At 49.0% G+C, this 18,138-nt stretch overlaps 2 protein-coding genes across 8 annotated transcripts in view; one reads left to right on the forward strand and one right to left on the reverse strand.

The window, feature by feature from the left end:
- SCYL3 (SCY1 like pseudokinase 3) overlaps positions 1–7,922 on the forward strand; it is a 27,866-nt gene extending 19,944 nt beyond the window's left edge. For 2 of the 5 annotated variants that reach the window (XM_066371422.1, XM_066371420.1), the window contains exons 11-14: positions 3,540–3,711; positions 5,599–5,742; positions 6,378–6,967; positions 7,343–7,922. In XM_066371422.1, coding sequence (XP_066227519.1) covers positions 3,540–3,711; positions 5,599–5,742; positions 6,378–6,967; positions 7,343–7,402 — 966 coding nt within the window. In that variant the 3' untranslated portion in view covers positions 7,403–7,922. The remainder of the gene's footprint in view (positions 1–3,539; positions 3,712–5,598; positions 5,743–6,377; positions 6,968–7,342) is intronic. The other 3 variants (XM_066371421.1, XM_066371423.1, XM_066371424.1) reach the window with 3 other exon arrangements.
- Positions 7,923–18,138, reverse strand: part of FIRRM (FIGNL1 interacting regulator of recombination and mitosis) — a 45,146-nt gene continuing 34,930 nt past the window's right edge. For 2 of the 3 annotated variants that reach the window (XM_066371426.1, XM_066371425.1), the window contains one exon: positions 16,370–17,534. In XM_066371426.1, coding sequence (XP_066227523.1) covers positions 17,313–17,534 — 222 coding nt within the window. In that variant the 3' untranslated portion in view covers positions 16,370–17,312. Of the gene's footprint in view, positions 8,260–9,278; positions 9,399–10,057; positions 10,139–10,503; positions 10,609–12,787; positions 12,902–14,540; positions 14,637–15,545; positions 15,669–16,369; positions 17,535–18,138 lie in introns of those variants that run through there. The other variant, XM_066371427.1, reaches the window with a different exon arrangement.

Raw genomic sequence — 18,138 nt, forward strand, 5'->3', positions numbered from 1 at the left:
GTGTGACCAGGGTAGCTGTCACCTGGGCCCTATTGGTGCCTACAGCTCCACATAGCTCCTTGGCACTGTGGGGTACGTGGCAGGAACTCTGGGCCTCTCTCAGTGATGTCATGTGGGGAGATGATCTCCAGCGGGGCAGGTGGCCAGGGCTGTGAGCAGTGCCACAGTGGCCGGCAAGGCATAGGTCGGTACTGATGAAGCCATTTGTGTCCCATTCACTTAGTTGGTTCGGTAAGTCACAGAGCAGCCCACGTTCGCGGTGGGCTGGGTGTGCGGGTGCTGCTCCCCGGGCCCACCTTGAGTTTGTGTCTGCAGCGGTCGTGGTGACACTGCACATGGGTGTTTGTGTCTGAAGAGGAGACACTCTCACTGAAAGAGTTCATGACAGTTCACGAGTCAGCACTATCACTGGCTCACGTCAGGGACGGACCTGGTCTGCCACACGGGAGACGGCCCTCATCAGGGCTGCTGGGCCTCTGCAGGGTCGCGCAGCGGTTTCTGCATGCTGGCACGTTCCCTTTGGGAGCAGGATGGGCTTTGGGAAGTAGGAAGCTGTCAGAACAGTCCAGCGTGGACATAACACAGCCTGGGACTGGGGCAGGGTCATGGGACGGGGATAGGGGGGCAGGACTCAGCCTCTCACTGGATGGCAGGTATGAGGATGCCTGGTGGGTTTTTGCCTTGGGTGGTTTGTTATTGTACAATTCTCACATTCAGTGGATGGAATTCTAATCAAATGCAAAAGAAACGTGCTTGAGTTTATTTGTGCCACTTTGTTTTGAGAAAGTGCCTGAAATGTTAGCATTGGACTGACAGTTACTTCTTTCTTTCCAGTTTGGGTGCCATTTATTCATTTTTGTCTGAGTGCTGTGGCTAGGACTTCAATATTAGGCTGAACAAAAGTGGTGAAAGTGGACATCCTTGTCTTGTTCCCAATCTTAAAAAAAACATTTGTAGCTTTTCACCATTGAATATGATATTAGCTGTGGGTTCATCATCTTCGGCCTTTATTGTGTTATGTTTCCTCTGCCTCCACCTTGGTGAGTTTTTATCATAAATGGAGGCTGGGTTTTGTCAAATGCTCCTTTTGCATCCATTGATACAGTTGTATGATTTTTATCCATTCTGTTTATGTGGTGTATTACAGTCATGGATTTGTGGATTTTGAACCAACTTTGTGTCCTAGGAATAAAGCCTACTTGATCACGGTGTGTAATTTTTCATGTGTCCATTTGCTGATATTTTGTTGAGAATTCTTGCATCTATGTTCATTAGTGATACTGGCCTATAATTTTTTGTCTTTTGTAGTATCTTTATCTGGTTTTGGTATCAGGGTAATGTTGGCCTTGTAGGATGAATTGGGGAGCTGCCCCTACTCTTTAATTATTTGGAACATTTGAGAGGAATATGTATAAATTCTTTGAATGCTTGGTAAAATTCACCTGTGAACCCATTTGGCCCAGGGCTTTTTTTGTTGGAGTTTGATTACTTATTCGATTGCATTGGTCTGATTCAGCTTTGGAAGATGATATGTTTCTAAGAATTTATCCATTTCTTCCAGGTTGTCCACTTTGTTCACGTATAACTGTTCAGTCTTTCCTTACAATCTTTTTATTTCTTTGGTGTCAGCTGTCACTTCTTTTTAATTTCTAATTTTATTTACTTGGGTCCTCTCTCCTTTCTTCTTGGTGACTCTGGTTAAAGGTTTATTAATTTTGTTTAGCTTCTCAAAGAACCAGTTTTTGGTTTCATTGATCTTTTATATTTTTTTTTAGACACTTTCATATATTTCTACTATGATCTTTATTATTTCCTTGGCCTTAGTTTATTGTTCTGTTTCTGGTTCCTTTAGATGCAAGGTTAGACTGAAGATTTTCCTTGTTGTATTTTTCAGTTTTTTTGTTGTATGATCTCATTTTATACAATGGTGAGTGGATACTTTGTATGGTTTCAGTTGTGTTAACTTTATTGAAACTTGTTTAGTGGTCTTTCTTATCGTCTGTCCTGGATCATGTTTCATGTGTACTTGAAAGTAATGAATATTTTGGTTTGGGGCTGAAATGTCCTCAAAATATCAGTTAAATCCATCTGGTCTTTTGTGTCATTTAAGGCCCATTTCCTTGTTGGTTATCTGTGTGGATGAGCTGCCCGTTGGTATCAGAGGAGAGTTCAAGTTCTATAGCTGCCTCTCTCCCGTTAGGTCCGTCAGTGTTTGCTTTATGTATTTGGCTGCTTCTGTGTTGGGTGCATAGATGTTTGAGAAGTAAATCCTCTTGGTGGTTGGATCTCTTTATCATTATGAAGTGCCCTTCATAATGTCTGTACAGCCCTTGTTTTCAAGTCTGTTTTGTCTGATGTAAGGATGGCCACCCAGATTTTTTCATTTCCATTTGCATGAACTGTCTTTATCCCTTTAGTTTAATGTGTGTCTTTCAGATCTGAAGTGGGTCTCTTTTAGGCAGCATATGTATGGTTCTTGTTTTCTTATCCTGTCATTTAATCCATTTATGTTTTGCTTGGAGCATTTAATCTATTTGCATTTAAATTATTTATATCTTTTTTTTTTTTTTTTTTTTTGACAGAGAGAGAGATAGGGAGGGATCGGGACAGACATACAGGAAGGGAGAGAGATGAGAAGCATCAATTCTTTGTTGCAGCTCCTTAATTGTTTATTGATTGCTTTCTCATATGTGCCTTGACCAAGGGCTAACAGCAGAGCGAGTGAGCCCTTGCTCAAGCCAGCAACCTTGGGCTTCAAGCCAGTGACCTTTGGGCTCAAGCCAGTGACCATGGGGTCATGTCTATGATCCCATGCTCAAACCAGTGACCCCTTGTTCAAGCTGGTGAGCCCATGCTCAAGCCAGATGAGCCTGCGTTCAAGCTGGCGACCTTGGGGTTTTGAACCTGGGTCCCCTACATCCTAGTTCGACGTTCTATCCACTGCGCCACCGACTGGTCAGGCTAAATTATTTATTGATAGGTATGTAGTTATTGGCATTTTATTCATATATGTTTTTCTTCTTTAAACTGTATCCTGTGTCTGGCACTTACAGTTGACCAGAAGTCACCTTACTGTGTTTTTTTTGTGTGTGTGTGTGCATGGCAGAGACAGAGAGAGGGACAGATCGGGACAGACAGACAGGAAGGGAGAGATGAGAAGCATCATTTCTTTGTTGCAGCACCTTAGTTGTTCATTGATTACTTTCTCATATGTGCCTTGACCAGGGGGCTCCAGCAGACCAAGTGACCCCTTGCTCAAGCCAGTGACCATGGGGTCATGTCTTTGATCTCACACTCAAGCCGGCAACCTTGGGGTTTCGAACCTGGGTCCTCTGCATCCCAGTCTGATGCTGTAGCACTGCAACACTGCCTGGTCAGGCCTTACTGTATTTTTAAAGGCATCCCTCTGTGATGGCCTGGGAGGGGAAAGTACTGGCCCTGACCAGACGGAGTGGGAGCTGTTGCCCTAGGACACATGTGTCTAAGAGTGTAGCTCCTGTCACAGTGTGGTTGTCCAGTTACTGTCCTGTCTGTTCCAGGTGTTACTGGGCCTCCGCGACACCAGCAGCTCCATCGTGTCGGTCACCCTGCACAGCCTAGCCGTGCTGGTCTCCCTGCTTGGACCAGAGGTCGTGGTGGGAGGAGAAAGAACCAAGATCTTCAAACGTACTGCCCCAAGTTTTACCAAAACGGCTGACCTTTCCCCAGAAGGTAAGAATGACAGACTAGGTCAGGCTCTCTCAGTGCTGTGAGTGGGCTTTTACTGTACAGGTAACACAGGTGGGTTGTATGCAGTCAGATGATACCAAGAAGCATAAGGGAAATTTGGTAACTTCGCTCTCCCAACTCCTGGGATTAGGACATTGAATTTTTAGGGCAGTGGGAAGGCTTTTCTCCCTTCAGGTCCATGAAAGCCAGATGGATGTTCACATACACAGCTCCTAGAAACGGTGAGCCAAAACTACATACAACTGCAGTTTTTTTTCTGCGCAGCTGACCAGGGCCTGGTCTCTAGGTCAGCACCAAGTTGCTCCCCCTTCTGACAGCAGCCGTGTGTTTCATGGACCATAAGCCACATAGTGACCTGTGCTGATGCGCACGACACCCACCCCTGGACTTTTAACTGCTACAAACAGTGCCGCAGCAGATACCCACAGACACGTATCTTTCAGGTTTATTGCTGCGGGATAAAGTCCCAAGAGTGACGTCCTGGGTTGGAGAATGTCTGTATATACAGTTTTAATAGACATTAGTTTCCAAAAAGTGGCAGCAGTTCTTACCACTGGCTGCCCGGGTACTCTTGACCTTGTCGGCCCGCTGGGTGGAGCTGTTGCCATTGGGGTTGAGGTGCTTCAGGCGGTCCTGAGGTCCCCCTGCTGTGCAGCAGTGACGTCTGGGCTCCGGGCTGTAAAGGCAAGGACAAAGGTTCCTGGTCAGCAGTGATTGCCATTCTCCTTCCTGTGACCCTGGGGAGGACAGCGACGTTGCTGTGAAACTCTGGGTCGCTACCTCGGTCCTCACTGACAGTGGGCGGAGGCACAGAAACAGCAATTAGTAGGAAAACCCATCAGCTAGACAGACAGTGCTCTGATTCTGATGCCCAGAGAAATTTAAAAGCAACACTGCTTCCTGATGTTGGCTGGAGCTCAGCCCTCCCTGGTGCTGACCGGACTAGTGTCGGGGGCTTGAGGAGCCGGGACAGCTGACCTACTGCTACCCCTCGTCAGCTGTGACGTGCACACACCAAACCAGGGAGGCCTGTGCTGCCAAACAGCAAGTGACAGGTGTAGTTCCATCCCAGAACGGTGCTGGGATAAGGCTTAGGGGTCAGTCTTTGGGGCAGCTTTGTATTTTGAATTAGGAAGAGCCCTCACTCCTGACGTCGATGTTGTTGCATGGGATTTTCTAGACATTTTATACAGTTCATCTGGATTACCTTGTCATCTTGAACTGCAAAGGCACCAAAGCAACAGGAGCAGGTGAATTTTCATTACAATAGATTTTCCTGAGGACTCAAAGAGGACAGGTCAGGTCCAAGCCCGCTGACTTGTAAAAGTAGACTCTCCAAGTGGCCCTCCTTGCGAGCATGGGGTACCACGGGGGCACGTGTGAGGGAGGAGTTATTGGGTGTTTCTCTTCAGTTCTTGTGCAGTTTACCTGTATGACCAGACTTACTAACTAAGGGGCAGCCAGTTTAGAAACAAGACACATTAGGTTATGGATAACCAGTAGGACTTCAGCCGGGAGGATGGTAGAACGGAGCACAGGGTGGAGGCTGGTCGAGGCCGGCCCAGGTGCAGGCGGGGCGGGGAGCTTGCTGGCAGTGACTTAGTCCAGGCCCTTCTTAGAGGAAAGATGTCCCCAAATTCAAGTCCTTCTCAGCAGTGCCCACTCGGGGATGAACTTTCTGGCTTTACATCGGCATCAGAAGGTCGGTCACTCCTAATGAATGTCCTAAGGGTCTGTCTGACCCACTGTTCAGCTAATGCTCGTCTCCCCCACATGCTGTCAGCACGGGGCACTCAGTCCTCCCGCACGCTGTCAGCGCAGGGTCAGCAGCAGTCTGTCCTTCATTCTCTGAGGTCCTTTTGTCTTCAGACTCGCCCATGCATGCCGCCCGCAACCTGCACCAGCAGCCCGCGCCAGTCCCTGCAGCCCCCACTGGCTGCTTCTCCAGCGACAGGCCCGGGGACAGCAAGCAGCGCGGACAGCGAGATGCCTGCCGCCCTCTCGCCCAGACGGGTACGAACATAAGTTCAGGTAGCTTTTCCATCACCAGGGTGGATACTCTCCTGAGTAGTAAGTTTAAATTTTGGAAACTAAGGGCACTTTGAGAACACTGAGACTGATGACAGACTGAAGTCAGTGAGGCTGTCACCTTGCCTCCCTGGGCTACAGGGTACCTGACTCCCCTTTCTTCACAGCCTGGGGGAAGGGCGGCTGACATCACTTGAATCCTTTTTGCATTAGATACTTGACTTCGGGACTTTTGGTACCTGAGTGCAACATCTTCCAAATCATGTCAGAATCCTAGTTCTGGGTGATGCTAACAGGTGTGCCTAGGAAACTGTGTGGGTCAGCGTGTTGGGGACACCACCAGCAGTCATGGCACGTGGACAGGCTGCGCAGTCCTCGACTACACCCGTTTCAGGGTGCTTGTGAATGAACATTGCGAGGGGAACAGTGTCTGGCTCAAACTTTCTGTATTTGTGTACAGACAACTGTGCTATTAGGAATTGAGGAAATGAAGCTCTAATTGTTGCTTATGTGCCTTGTTTGCAAAGGTATTCATAAGAAGTTACATTTCTTTAGTGTTACCCTTGCCTTAAATGTGTTCTTGCTCTTAACCAACATGGATGATAATTCTTACATCCGAGCAGGTGACCAGCTCTCTCAGCCTGTGACCTCTCCCATGAATGGACTTGCAGATGTGAGAAATACCTCAGACAGTGAAACCTTCCCGCCAAGTTCCCAGACGTCTGAGGAGTGGCCCGACTGGAGTGAGCCTGAGGAGTCTGAGGACAGAACTGTCACCCTGCCGGTGTGGCACCCAGAGCCCTGTGAGGCTGCCAGGTCCCCCGTCATGGCCCAGGAAGCGGCGAAGCCTGGGGCCCTTCCCACCTCGCTTCCACTCACAGAGGCGGCCAGGCAACCCCAAGAGACCAGTCCTGCCCCAGGTGTGGACGACCCAGGCCGGGCCAAGCCACCAGAAGCGGCATCGCGAGAAAGACGCCCCACAGCGCCATCAGAACTTGGATTAGGAGAGGAGTTCACCATCCAAGTGAGAAGGAAGCCAGTGCAGGACCCCGAGCTGGACTGGTTTGCCGACATGACCCCCGACATCAAGCCCCCCGCCGCTGTCCTCCTCCTGCCTGACCTGAGGACGGAGACGGCAGCCCCCGGCAGGGCTGGTCTCTCCCCGGGGCTGCAGTTCTCCTCCAAGTTTGCTGCGGTGGAAGTGACGGAGGTAAGGCTTTCCCCCGTGACACCAGCCACCTTGTCCCTGCATTACAGACACCGAGCCATCCTCCTGCTGAGGAGCAGATGGGGACTGTGCCCAGCTGGTAGAACAGTCGCGGCACGCAGAAAGCGAGCAGTCACTTCCCCAGGAAAACGCAGCTCTGTGGGCTCAGTGTCCAGTGGGCTACCTGTTACAATGGTCACCTCTTCACTAGGAAAAGAGGTTAAATTTTGCAGGTGAAGGTGTCATCTCACTGTACCTAGAAGTTAATTTTACTTTCTGGCTCCAAAGACAAGTGCTGGGCCCCTTTAAAATCCCCGACCTTTCAATTGGAGACACTGTCCCCGCAGCTGCCCTGGGCTCTGCTTTGTGTCGTTGCAGGGGGAGTCTGAAGGCTGGGGAGACGCCGGGGAGCTGAACTGGGGAGATGGCAGCTGGTGACAATGGCTGTGAGTTAAACTCTAGGAAAAAGGATTCCTTTTTTAAAAACTCACACTAATACCTCAAAAACGGGTTCTGCAGACTAGAAAACCCCAGAGCCTCCTGCTGTGTCACACCAGGAATTATCCCATATGTGCCAGGGCAGGGACAGCCCCAAGGCGACCCTCCGTGGGGAAGAGCCCGGGCTTTGGAGGCCAGGGAAGTCTGGAAGTAGAAATAAAGACAAAAACTTCAAGTTGATTAGCTTAATTCTGTGCCATTTCTTTAACGGTGAGAAGAGTAAGCTCTATTATGAAATACAACTTACTGAAAAGACTTGAGCTATAAAGTATACAAATGATTTTAAGTGGCTGAGGCCCTCAGGCAGCTTATTTATTTGTTTACGTTTCCAAGAGGGAGTGTCCTGGGGCCCTGGGCAGGTACCGACTGTTCCCACATGTACCGCGTGCACCAAAGTTCTTCATGAGAAACAGCCAGTATCCTGTTCTCTAAATGTCCAATAAAGACTATTTTCGCTAGATTCAGCTTCACGAAACTGTTTTTGTGTGTTAGATAACGTACAGACATAATCACATTAACAGTGTCACAAACAGAATGCACAGCAGTGAGTCATGCCCAGTCCTGTCCAGCGACCGCATGGCCCAGTCCCAGTCCACTCATGTGCCATCTGTGAGCACGTGGCGTCTCAGCTCCTCCACTTTCTGCCGCAGCAGCTCCACGTCCCGGGGCAGCCAGGCGGGTGCGGGGCGCTTGCGCAGCAGGAGTGCCAGGGCGCCCAGGGCCCCCACCGCTGCCTGCATGGCCGCCCTGTACTCTTCCTCCGGCGGGGGCTCGGGACGGGCCCTCTTCGCATAAGGCTGGCAAATGAGAAAAACAGCGGGGATTCTAAAAGCGATCTAGAACTTTCCTTGGACTAGAGCAGCGCATGATGGAATGCACTCTAAAACTGTTAAGTTTCATGTTTAAGTCTCAGTCTAGTGGTTGGTTCACCAGGGTGGCACCTTCTGTCGTCTGGAAAAACATGTGGAGGTGTTTGTGGTTTGTCCCCGTGATTCAGGGAGCTTGTCTGGAGTGCGTGTCTTCAGACACCACGACTGTGAGCTCAGGACAACCCCAAGTGTGAGGGTTCTAAACACGCCCCTTTCTCTCTGGGGCTCTGTTTATAACCAAGGGGAGCCTGGTTAGGAAATGCACCGCACAGGAGGGGTTAAGGGCCGAGACAGACACCCTTTAGCATCACGGGCTTCCTAAGGAGGAATTTTGAAGGCTTATTGATACCATTGGTAGAGTATGGAACTTGGCAAATTTCAGACATAAAAGTTAGTCTTGAAAAGTGATGAGGATACATTAACACCAGAACGTAGTTCTTATGGATTACAATTACAAATATACTGTCAGTGCTCAAAAAATGTTTTAAGTATCCTGAGTGGTGTGAGATTTCTGCCTTTTAACAGGCAGCTATGGCTTCTAGACATCACCAGAAATGACTAGGCTGGTTGGAGAGACACGGGGGCCACGCCAGCACTGTGGAGGAAGTGACCTGGTGCCCCCGTGGGCCACAGAGCACTGCCGGGGGCGTCCCAGGCACAGAGGCCACTACTGTCGCGGACGTGCACCAACAGCACATTAGTGTGAGGTGTGGCACTTATGTTCCTGAGGTCCGTCTTGTATCCCTTGTGTTTTATGTGTTCATGACCTTTCAGGGAAAAAAAATTTTTTTAAAAGAGCAATTGCCATAAATCTGGCATGTCTAGACTCATTTGTTTATTTTGATAGCCAACATGAGGCTGAGAACCAGACCAGTTTATGTCTTGCTTGTTCAGCACGGGCAGACTTTCCCTTATAGAGCTTGGCCCTTGTTCTGACGCATCCATACCTGGAAGGGCGACCACTCGGCTTCTTCCAACGCTGCCTGTGCCGAGGACTCCCAGAAAACCTGCCGTTCCTGCTTCACACGCTCTACTCTGGCAGCTGCTGTCTCGTCCACACAGCCCGTCTGCCAGAGACCAAGAAGACCGGGTAAGTGCACGCGGCTCTCCGAGGGCTAGCGCTAACGCTCAGGGGGACTCTCTGGCTTTTGTGAACGAGGCAACGCCTGGAATCACTTCCCCAGCGCTCCGTGTCTGCGGTTCACCTGTTCTATTCGTGCCTCACGGGACCCTGACCTGACAGCCTGCTGCCCTGTGTGGGAGCCGCAGGACTGATCCGGTAGCTGGGTTCTGACTGTAAACACAGCTTTAAATGTTTTCATGGTTTGGAAAAGTAGGGCCCAGTCTTTATCAGGCAGAGACCTAGGTTACTGCAAGTGAGTGTGAGCCCTGAGGCCTCCTAGAACACCTGGGACAGCCAAGGGCCCTTGTCTGCCACCTCACTACACAGGCAGAGTGACTTCTGTGACGTCTGACACGGTCCCAGCTGCACATGTCACCACTCTGCTGAGCACTGGAAACATTTAAGCTAAGAAACTGGTCTGGCCTATGGCCATACCACCCTGAATGCGCAGTCTCGTCTGATCTCGGAGGCTACGCAGGGTCGGGCCTGGTTTGTACTTGGATGGGAGAAGCTAGTCTTCCTGGTTACAATGATACAATGTCAAAAAAAGTAACACTAAAGAACAGAGTAAGTGACAGTATTCTTTGAGTCTCTATAAAATACCTTCTCCAGAAAGGACACGACTTTGTTCTTCATTTCTTCAGAACTAAGGCACTGTGGGATGATCTCTTCAAGGTTTGTTCCCTATTAAAAATTGGTAAGGCCAATTTAAATATATTTCAATAAGTTGTAGACGCATACATGAGATTTACGGGCCACCTAAATCAAAAGTGCATTTGACAGTACTCGGTGCCAGGGGGACGATTAGCTCATCGTTCTTTCCAGGGGCCTTATTCTGCCAAGTGTACCACTGCAAGCCTTCCTTCCGCCCAGCCAGCTGCATGTCCCCGGGCCCCCTGATGACCAGAGGTGACCACATAGCCAAGGGGAGAGGGAAGGAGCCGCCCACGGCAGGACCACCTTTTCCACAGAACCAAACTAGCTGGTCCATGTCCATCAAGCGCCCTAGCATTTGGAGACCACTGCAGGTCCCTGCCATGGCATCTCACCTCGGCGAACCGGGTGACAGCTTCCAGGGCGTGCTGTTCTAGCAGCCAGCTGCTGTCAGCTAGCAGCGATGCAAGGACAGAAGACAGGCCGGGCAGGAGCTGGTCCTGTGGAGAGAAGCAAGCCTCACTGAGCAGCATGAAGCCGTAGGAAGGTACACAGCACATGGCCGGTGTTGTCCAGGGCCCACGGTCTGTCGCAGTGACACACTGGAACAGATGCCGGCCATGTAACCCCTTTGCTCAATCTTTCAATTCGCTTGCTGTAAACTGGGTTGGGACACGGGCCTGCAGCCGCTGCCTCCATTCCAGGCACTGCTGCTCCCGCGGTGCAGAGTGCGCATGTGCCCACGGCGCCCTCCCCTGTGGACTGTGCCCCACGTGCTGCTCTCCCCCGGCACCCACGTCATACTGCACCAGCCTGTGGCCTCAACAGGCTGAGGGCATGGGGCATTTATTCGTTGGTTCATTTTTGCATCCCCAGTAATTAAAACAGTGCCCGACACAAGAACTCAGTATTTTTTGAATGAACATATGAATCAATTTCATCTCATGGTTTTAAATATCTCCCAGTTGCTGATGAATCCCCAAAATTTCTTCAGGCCTTAACTTCACTCCTGGGAATATATATGTATTCCTAGACATATACAAGGTAATGTCGCTAATAAAAAGAACTGTCCTGGCCCTGGCCGGTTGGCTCAGTGGTAGAGCGTTGGCCTGGCGTGCGGAAGTCCCGGGTTTGATTCCCGGCCAGGGCACACAGGAGAAGCGCCCATCTGCTTCTCCACCCCTCCCCCCTTCTTCCTCTCTCTCTCTCTCTTCCCCTCCCGCAGCAGAGGCTCCATTGGAGCAAAGATGGCCCGGGCGCTGGAGATGGCTCCTTGGCCTCTGCCCCAGGTACTAGAGTGGCTCTGGTCGCAACAGAGCGACCCCCCCTCCCCCGGAGGGGCAGAGCATCGCCCCCTGGTGGGCAGAGTGTCGCCCCCTAGTGGGCGTGCCGGGTGGATCCCGGTCGGGCACATGCGGGAGTCTGTCTGTCTCTCCCTGTTTCCAGCTTCAGAAAAATACAAAAAAAAACCCCCAAAAAACAAAAAAACTGTCCTACAGGTGCTGGCACCCTCAGAATGCAAAAGCAGCAGCATTTTGGAAAATGCTCGTTTTGCTAAAAGGAAACAGCTCAGGGGCAGGTCTCTTTGGCTCCTTTTGTCCACACAGTTGGAAACTGTCGTCAACCTCAGGAACAACCTCACGTGAAGAAAACAAGTGGTACGGTGCCATTTACCTGGAGGCAAATAAGAGCCCTTGAGCAACTATCCAGTTATATTTTGTGGTTTCAAGGATGTTAACCCACATGTGACATCCACTGTGGTTTTGCTCCAGATACAGAACAAGGTCTTATTGGGGACCTTTCTGGTCTCTCCCACAAAGGTGGAGGGTTGGCCACCGGAGGGAGAGGCTGCCTGGGGGATGGTCTCCTAGCTCCAGGGCTCCAGGCCTTCCCAGCACTTCATAAATGCCCAATTGCCAACTGCACGGACTCTGCATCATAGTCAAAACACTTTCTTAAAAACACACAGGCTCCCTTCCATGGATATAAAACCAAAAGAATAACTTCGGTGAGATACAACTTCCTCATTATCTGTGATGTTTTTCTTCCCCAGAACCCAGTGTGCTAAAGCCCAGAGAGAACTCAGACTATAGCCAACTCTATGTATCTCAGCACACACAGAAAATGAGTTCTGTTTTGTTTTGTTTTTTTGTATTTTTTCTGAAGCTGGAAACGGGGAGGCAGTCAGACAGACTCCCGCATGCTCCTGACCGGGATCCACCCGGCACGCCCACCAGGGGGTGATGCTCCGCCCATCCGGGGCATTGCTCTGTCGCAACCAGAGCCACTCTAGTGCCTGGGGCAGAGGCCAAGGAGCCATCCCCAGCGCCCAGGCCATCTTTGCTCCAATGGAGCCTCGGCTGCGGGAGGGGAAGAGAGAGAGAGAGAGAGGAAGGAGAGGGGGAGGGGTGGAGAAGCAGATGGGCGCCTCTCCTGTGTGCCCTGGCCGGGAATCGAACCCGGGACTTCTGCACGCCAGGCTGATGCTCTACAGCTGAGCCAACCGGCCAGGGCCGAGTTCTGTTTTGACCAAGTCCCCCTCCCTCTCTTCACAAAACACGTTTATCCCTCAGCTTTCATTGTCAGCAATCCGCAGAATTGAAACTAAAAGCCTAAAACATCCCTTAGTCATTTACTCTTCCAGAGTTCTGTGAACAAGAGCAGAATGCAGAGGACTACCTGGAGAGCTGGAGATATAACAAGTTTTCCTAAAGAAGACACAAAATCCAGGACTGCCAAGCGGACGTGGTCAGGAGGCTCTCCCGCAAGGAGCGAGGCCTGCAGGGTTACTACCTAAGGAGGAGACCAGACAATTATTACTTTATGGAATGTGACTAAGATTTGGATGGGGATGGGGGTGGGGGGGGAACAAGGCAAAACCCAGAATAGTAGAACACGCCACGAAGCCCAAATTTCAGGAAGGTTTGAATAAAATCATTTGAGTCAGTTACTACAGCGTCCTTTCCTACCAACCACTGGGTTTAAAAAAAAAAGTTTCTGAAAAGCGATATACCAATGCTCCTCTTTCAAATCTCTAAAAATTCTTTTGTGCCTGGCCGGTGGTGGCGCAGTGGATAGAGCATCAACCTGGAACCCTGAGGTCGCTGGTTCGAAACCCTGGGCTTGCACATATGGGAGTTGATGTTTCCTGCTCCTCCTCCCTTCTCTCTCTCCCCTCTCTTAAAGAAGATCTTAAAATAAGTAAATAAATAAAAATCCTTTTGTATTTTAGTTCATTATTGTTAGCAAGGATTGGCAAAACTTTCTGTCAAGGGCCAGGTGGTCAGTATTCTAGGGTTTGCAGCATGTTCCCTGTTGCATATTTTATTATTTTTATTTTATAAACCTTTAAGAATATAAAAATCATCCTTAGCATTTGTGCTAAAAATGGGGCAGAATCCAGCCAGGAGGTCACAGTTTGCCAACCTGATTTAAAAGCACAGTGAGAGTAAGTCTTCCATAAGGGAAGCCATGGCTAAATGAGCAATTATGTTGAAATTTTAGAATTTTAGTTATTTGGATTTTTTAAAGGAGGGTACAACTGTATCAAAATATTATTTAATTTTTCATAAAAGAATAAAACCTTCAGAAATAAAATTTAATATTTTATCATATTCTCATTCACTATAATTTAATAATCCAGGTGACACAGAGTAATTAAAAAATATACCTACTCAGCAAATATGTAAGTTTCTCACGTGCACAGCTGTTCCAGAGCGACTGAAACAAAGCCCCCCGGTCCCACCCCCACAAGCACTGCTGGGGCGCCATCCCCTAACGTCCCTCTTCCCAAACAGCAAGGCTTAGTTTTATTCTTAACAGCTGTTTCTAATGTGACTCTGAGCAGAAGCCAACTCGATTTTGGGGATCATTCTGTCTAGACTCATCTCAGAGCCTCTCAACTACTCAGATAAGATGAAGCCTTTACCCTTTTCCCTGTCTGCCGGCCTAGCGCCTCCAACGGGGGGCCAGGCTGAGCAGCCCCATGTGACCCGGTTCTGCCGGTCCCAGCATGCAGGCTGCGGTCAGAGAAAACCTGGCAGTGCTCTTCAAAGTCATTGTTTCCTCAAAGGAAGACTGCGGACCGTCTTTACAGCCATGCTTGTTACAGCCCTTGCTCCCAGGCTGCTGAAATGATGTGACAGCTGGCCACATGGAACCAACTCATGCTCGGGCTTCTCTGGGCAGGTGACAGCAACGCAAGTTTTGACGGTTCTGTGTCTGGGAACCGAGGAAGAACAGATGAAGGAATGAACAGCCCAGTGTACTAACACTGCCCTGGAGAAGGAGAGTGAGCAGGCGACACTGCGGGATGGGCAGATCTGTGGCTTTGCCATGTGCAGCTCGACAAGCTGCGCTTCTAGAAAGATACTCTAAGTCACACCAGCGTACAACTTCCCCAACCAAGGACCAACTGGCTCACTGGCCTTACCTGACTTATCAGCCGAGGATCCAGGGTTTGGATGAAAAATCCCAACAGTGGAAATAAAAGGCTGAGTGTCTGTTGAACATAAGGTTGACCTGTTACCTTAAATAAGAAACAAAATAATTTTGGTGAAAATGTTCAACTACATGTGACCAGCAGCCTTTTAATGAGCATTTATTTCATAACGAGGCTCTCTGTATTCATGACCACACTCATGCTTACAAACCTCAGTGTCCCAGGAAGAAAAGGGGCAGAGGTCACATGAGGAGGAAGGGGCAGGGCCTCCACCCAAACCCGGGTCTGATTTTGTCTGCCACTGAGCTTGTATGTTCCCGAGTCGTAAAATCCCACCTGCCTCTTCACAAATACTTGTCACAATACAGTGCACGATGTCACCAGCAGAGCCTGTGGCTGTGTACTGAGTGACCGTGAGGACTGGGGTGCACTTGTGGAAGGGAAACACTGTGGCTGGGAAACCCGGCCCTGCGTGATGACGCAGAAGATCCCGCGAAGCCGTGTCTGCGTTTCCCAGACGAATGGCCGCTGCCTTCAGCTCCCGCTGGCCAGGCAAGCAGAGGTCATTTATTTCTAGTTAAATTCAGGCACCTTCAGATTATTTGCAAACTGAAATCACCTGCAGCTCTAGCCGGCTCACCACCTGGCTTTGTCGTGGAGAAGAGGATGCACACTAGCCACATCGTCCACATTCCCTACCCACCTTCAAGCCCACAAGATATTAAAGACGCAGAATCACAAAACAGATGAAACTAAACCGAGAGAGAAGACACAATAGGGGAAAAGACATGAAAAAAAAATTCGGGTCCAACTGGTCAGAAAGATTGTTCCCTGGACTGCCACTGGCTTCACCAGGCCTAGTCTTCCTGCCTCGGTCCGCTCACCCCAGGAGAGCGAGTGGCCGGCCCCTGGAGACGGGAGCCCTCCCCGCTCGGGTGCAGGGCTGCTCACTTTTTGCAGTGTTTGCTTGGGGAAATGCTCAGGTGCTTTCCTTACCAGCTCGGCGTTCAGGTGGGCCCAGAGCTGCCCTCCAACCTCCATCACTGCGGTCCGCTGTCCCGTCTCCAGAGCCTCACCGGCAGAGTGACACACTGCGAGCAGAGCCGACAGCACGGTGTTCTGCGGGGACGGGAAGTGCGCATGAGTCGACACAGCCCGGGCGCTGGAGCCTGGTTGCCTAGGAGTTACTCACAACTCTTTGTAACACACCCTGTGCGATTATGTGCCTAAGACCCAGCCATCTCTTCAGCTATTTCTGTAATATATTTTAAAAAGAATTTTTCTTAATGCAAACATCTGCTTCATGTTTCTAAATAAGCCTTTTTCCTTTTAGGTTGGAAATTGAGTAATGAAATGAAAAGCACTGCATTTTAATAAATATGTTTGATACAAAAAGTCATTATGGCCAAGCTAATTTATAATATTCATCAACTTCTTTATATGACACATCTAGCAAGCTTTTTAAGTTACTAAGTTTTTATCACTGCTGTTGTTTTATAATTAACCTTTTAAACTCTTCAGCAACACTGCACTTAATAAGCAAATGTAGTGTTTAGCAGTCCGCCATCTCGAGTGTGAGATGGAAAGGGCCTTTTCTAGGCTCACTCTTATGCAGATCTCACCTCTCTCTGGCAGGGGTGGGCTTGGGGGTGAACCGGAGTGAAGGCCAGGAGTGGAATGACAGCAACAATGCCTTCAATCCATTATATGGTAACACCTTCACTTAATTTTATATAATCACTGTACAGTTTTTTATTTATGATTGACCTATTTCACAAATAAATTAAATGACCAGCTGAACTAAAGTTTTGATCATACATCAAAGATTTATTCAATTTCAGAAAATAAGTCATTTACTTTACCCCCAAAATTTTTTTTGGTCTTGACTATAGAAATCAGTACATAGTAAATGCAAAGCCTGAACAATTCAGTCCACTCCTAACTAGGTATTTAACAGTTCTCTCAAAATAAAGGCCCATAAATACTTTTATTTCCTCTGGACACATGTACATGTTAATGCGGAGCAGGACAGTTATACTCACGACTGAAATATAACCCTGTGAAAACCCCGAAGGTATTGGCCCTCAGCCTTCTGAAGGCCTGTCCCCACCTTACTTTTCTCCTCTTACCACAAACCAACATCCACACTCACTGCTTACTTTACTGCCTTGCTAAGCTCAAGTGTACATCCATGAGAGTAGGAATTCTTGTTCTGTTCTTGATGTACCCAATGACCGTGTTGGGCACCTAGAGCACCCCAGATGGGTTTGGATGGACGGACGGACGCTCGAATGGATGCATGCATGTGTGGATAGATGGATGGATGGATGCATTCATGCATGGGTGGGTGGGTGGATGAACACTCAACTGGAAAATTTAATTACATGTACTACAGTCAGTTGATATTTCAAAATCATACTGAGTGCTTCTTACAGATGAATTTCTTCCACTATTTTAAGAGGAAGCATTATATATAAATGGGGGCCATATCCTGTCAAACAGAAGGATGTCTGCCTGACCCAGAGACGTGTCAGCAAAATACTACAAATCAAGTATTTCCTAATGAGTTTGTCTTGCTCCAATGTGTCTTGAGTTTCAGATACTCACCCCAATATAATTTACATCACTCAAGACAGTACCCTTCTCCAAGCCCTTTGTACACCACAGACATGAGAGAATCTTGCAAGTCTCTAAGCTGCGGGCAGAGACTGAGCCCACCTCACCACGACCCACCCCGGTGCCTGAAACGGAGCTCAGCAATGGCTACTGAGGACCAGACCAGTGGAACTGACGACTTGCCAGCGAGTCCAGGTCCCTAGCGGTACGCTGGCTGCTCAGCCACCTCTGGCTCTGGGTGATGGCAGCTCTGGTGACCTCCTGAGCTGCCTGCCTCCTCAGCTCAGCAGGGAAAGCCTGCAAACACAGATGTTGCCACACAGGCAGATTTGCTGCTTCTTCTGGGGAAAACTCCTGGAGAAACTCCACCTAAAATAAAGTGTCAGAGAAGCATGAGTAACATAAGATACTCTGATGAATGAATGCACAAAAGCTTAAGTATTAGCTTCCATGTTTAATATTTTTATAAGTTTTTTAATTGGATAGTGTTATCACAAGGTACCAGATCAAGGTAACGTTAAGTGAATGTGCATTATTTTTGTCTTGTTGCATTTGTTTCCACAGTTTAAGTGGAACGTGACAGCACACACTAAAATGGTAAAGAATGCATTTCCTTATTAGTCAGGTTGGCTATGTTATCGGGCCTCTACCCAGTAAGTCTCCTACAAATACACTCATCACCTTGTACAGTTACATCAACAGTAACGTTCTAAAATATGGCAACAAGATCTTAAAGAAGCAAAGGTCACAGGCTCAGTTTTCCAGTGGGAAGCTGGCGCGGGCCTACTTTTGGGTGGCACATGGAGCTAGTTACTGTGTCGCCACTGGCCGGGCAGCGGGGCTGGCAGACCTGCTTTGCCACTGAAGCAGCCCCACAGTGCTGCCAGGCCACAGACACACATGCTGTTTGTCACAGCGAGATGTTTGCATGCAGGTGAGAAATGGAACACACAAGTCCTAAGAACAGTTAAAA

This window comes from Saccopteryx leptura, chromosome 2, assembly GCF_036850995.1.
Source record: "Saccopteryx leptura isolate mSacLep1 chromosome 2, mSacLep1_pri_phased_curated, whole genome shotgun sequence".
Classification (NCBI taxonomy): Eukaryota; Metazoa; Chordata; class Mammalia; order Chiroptera; family Emballonuridae; genus Saccopteryx; species Saccopteryx leptura.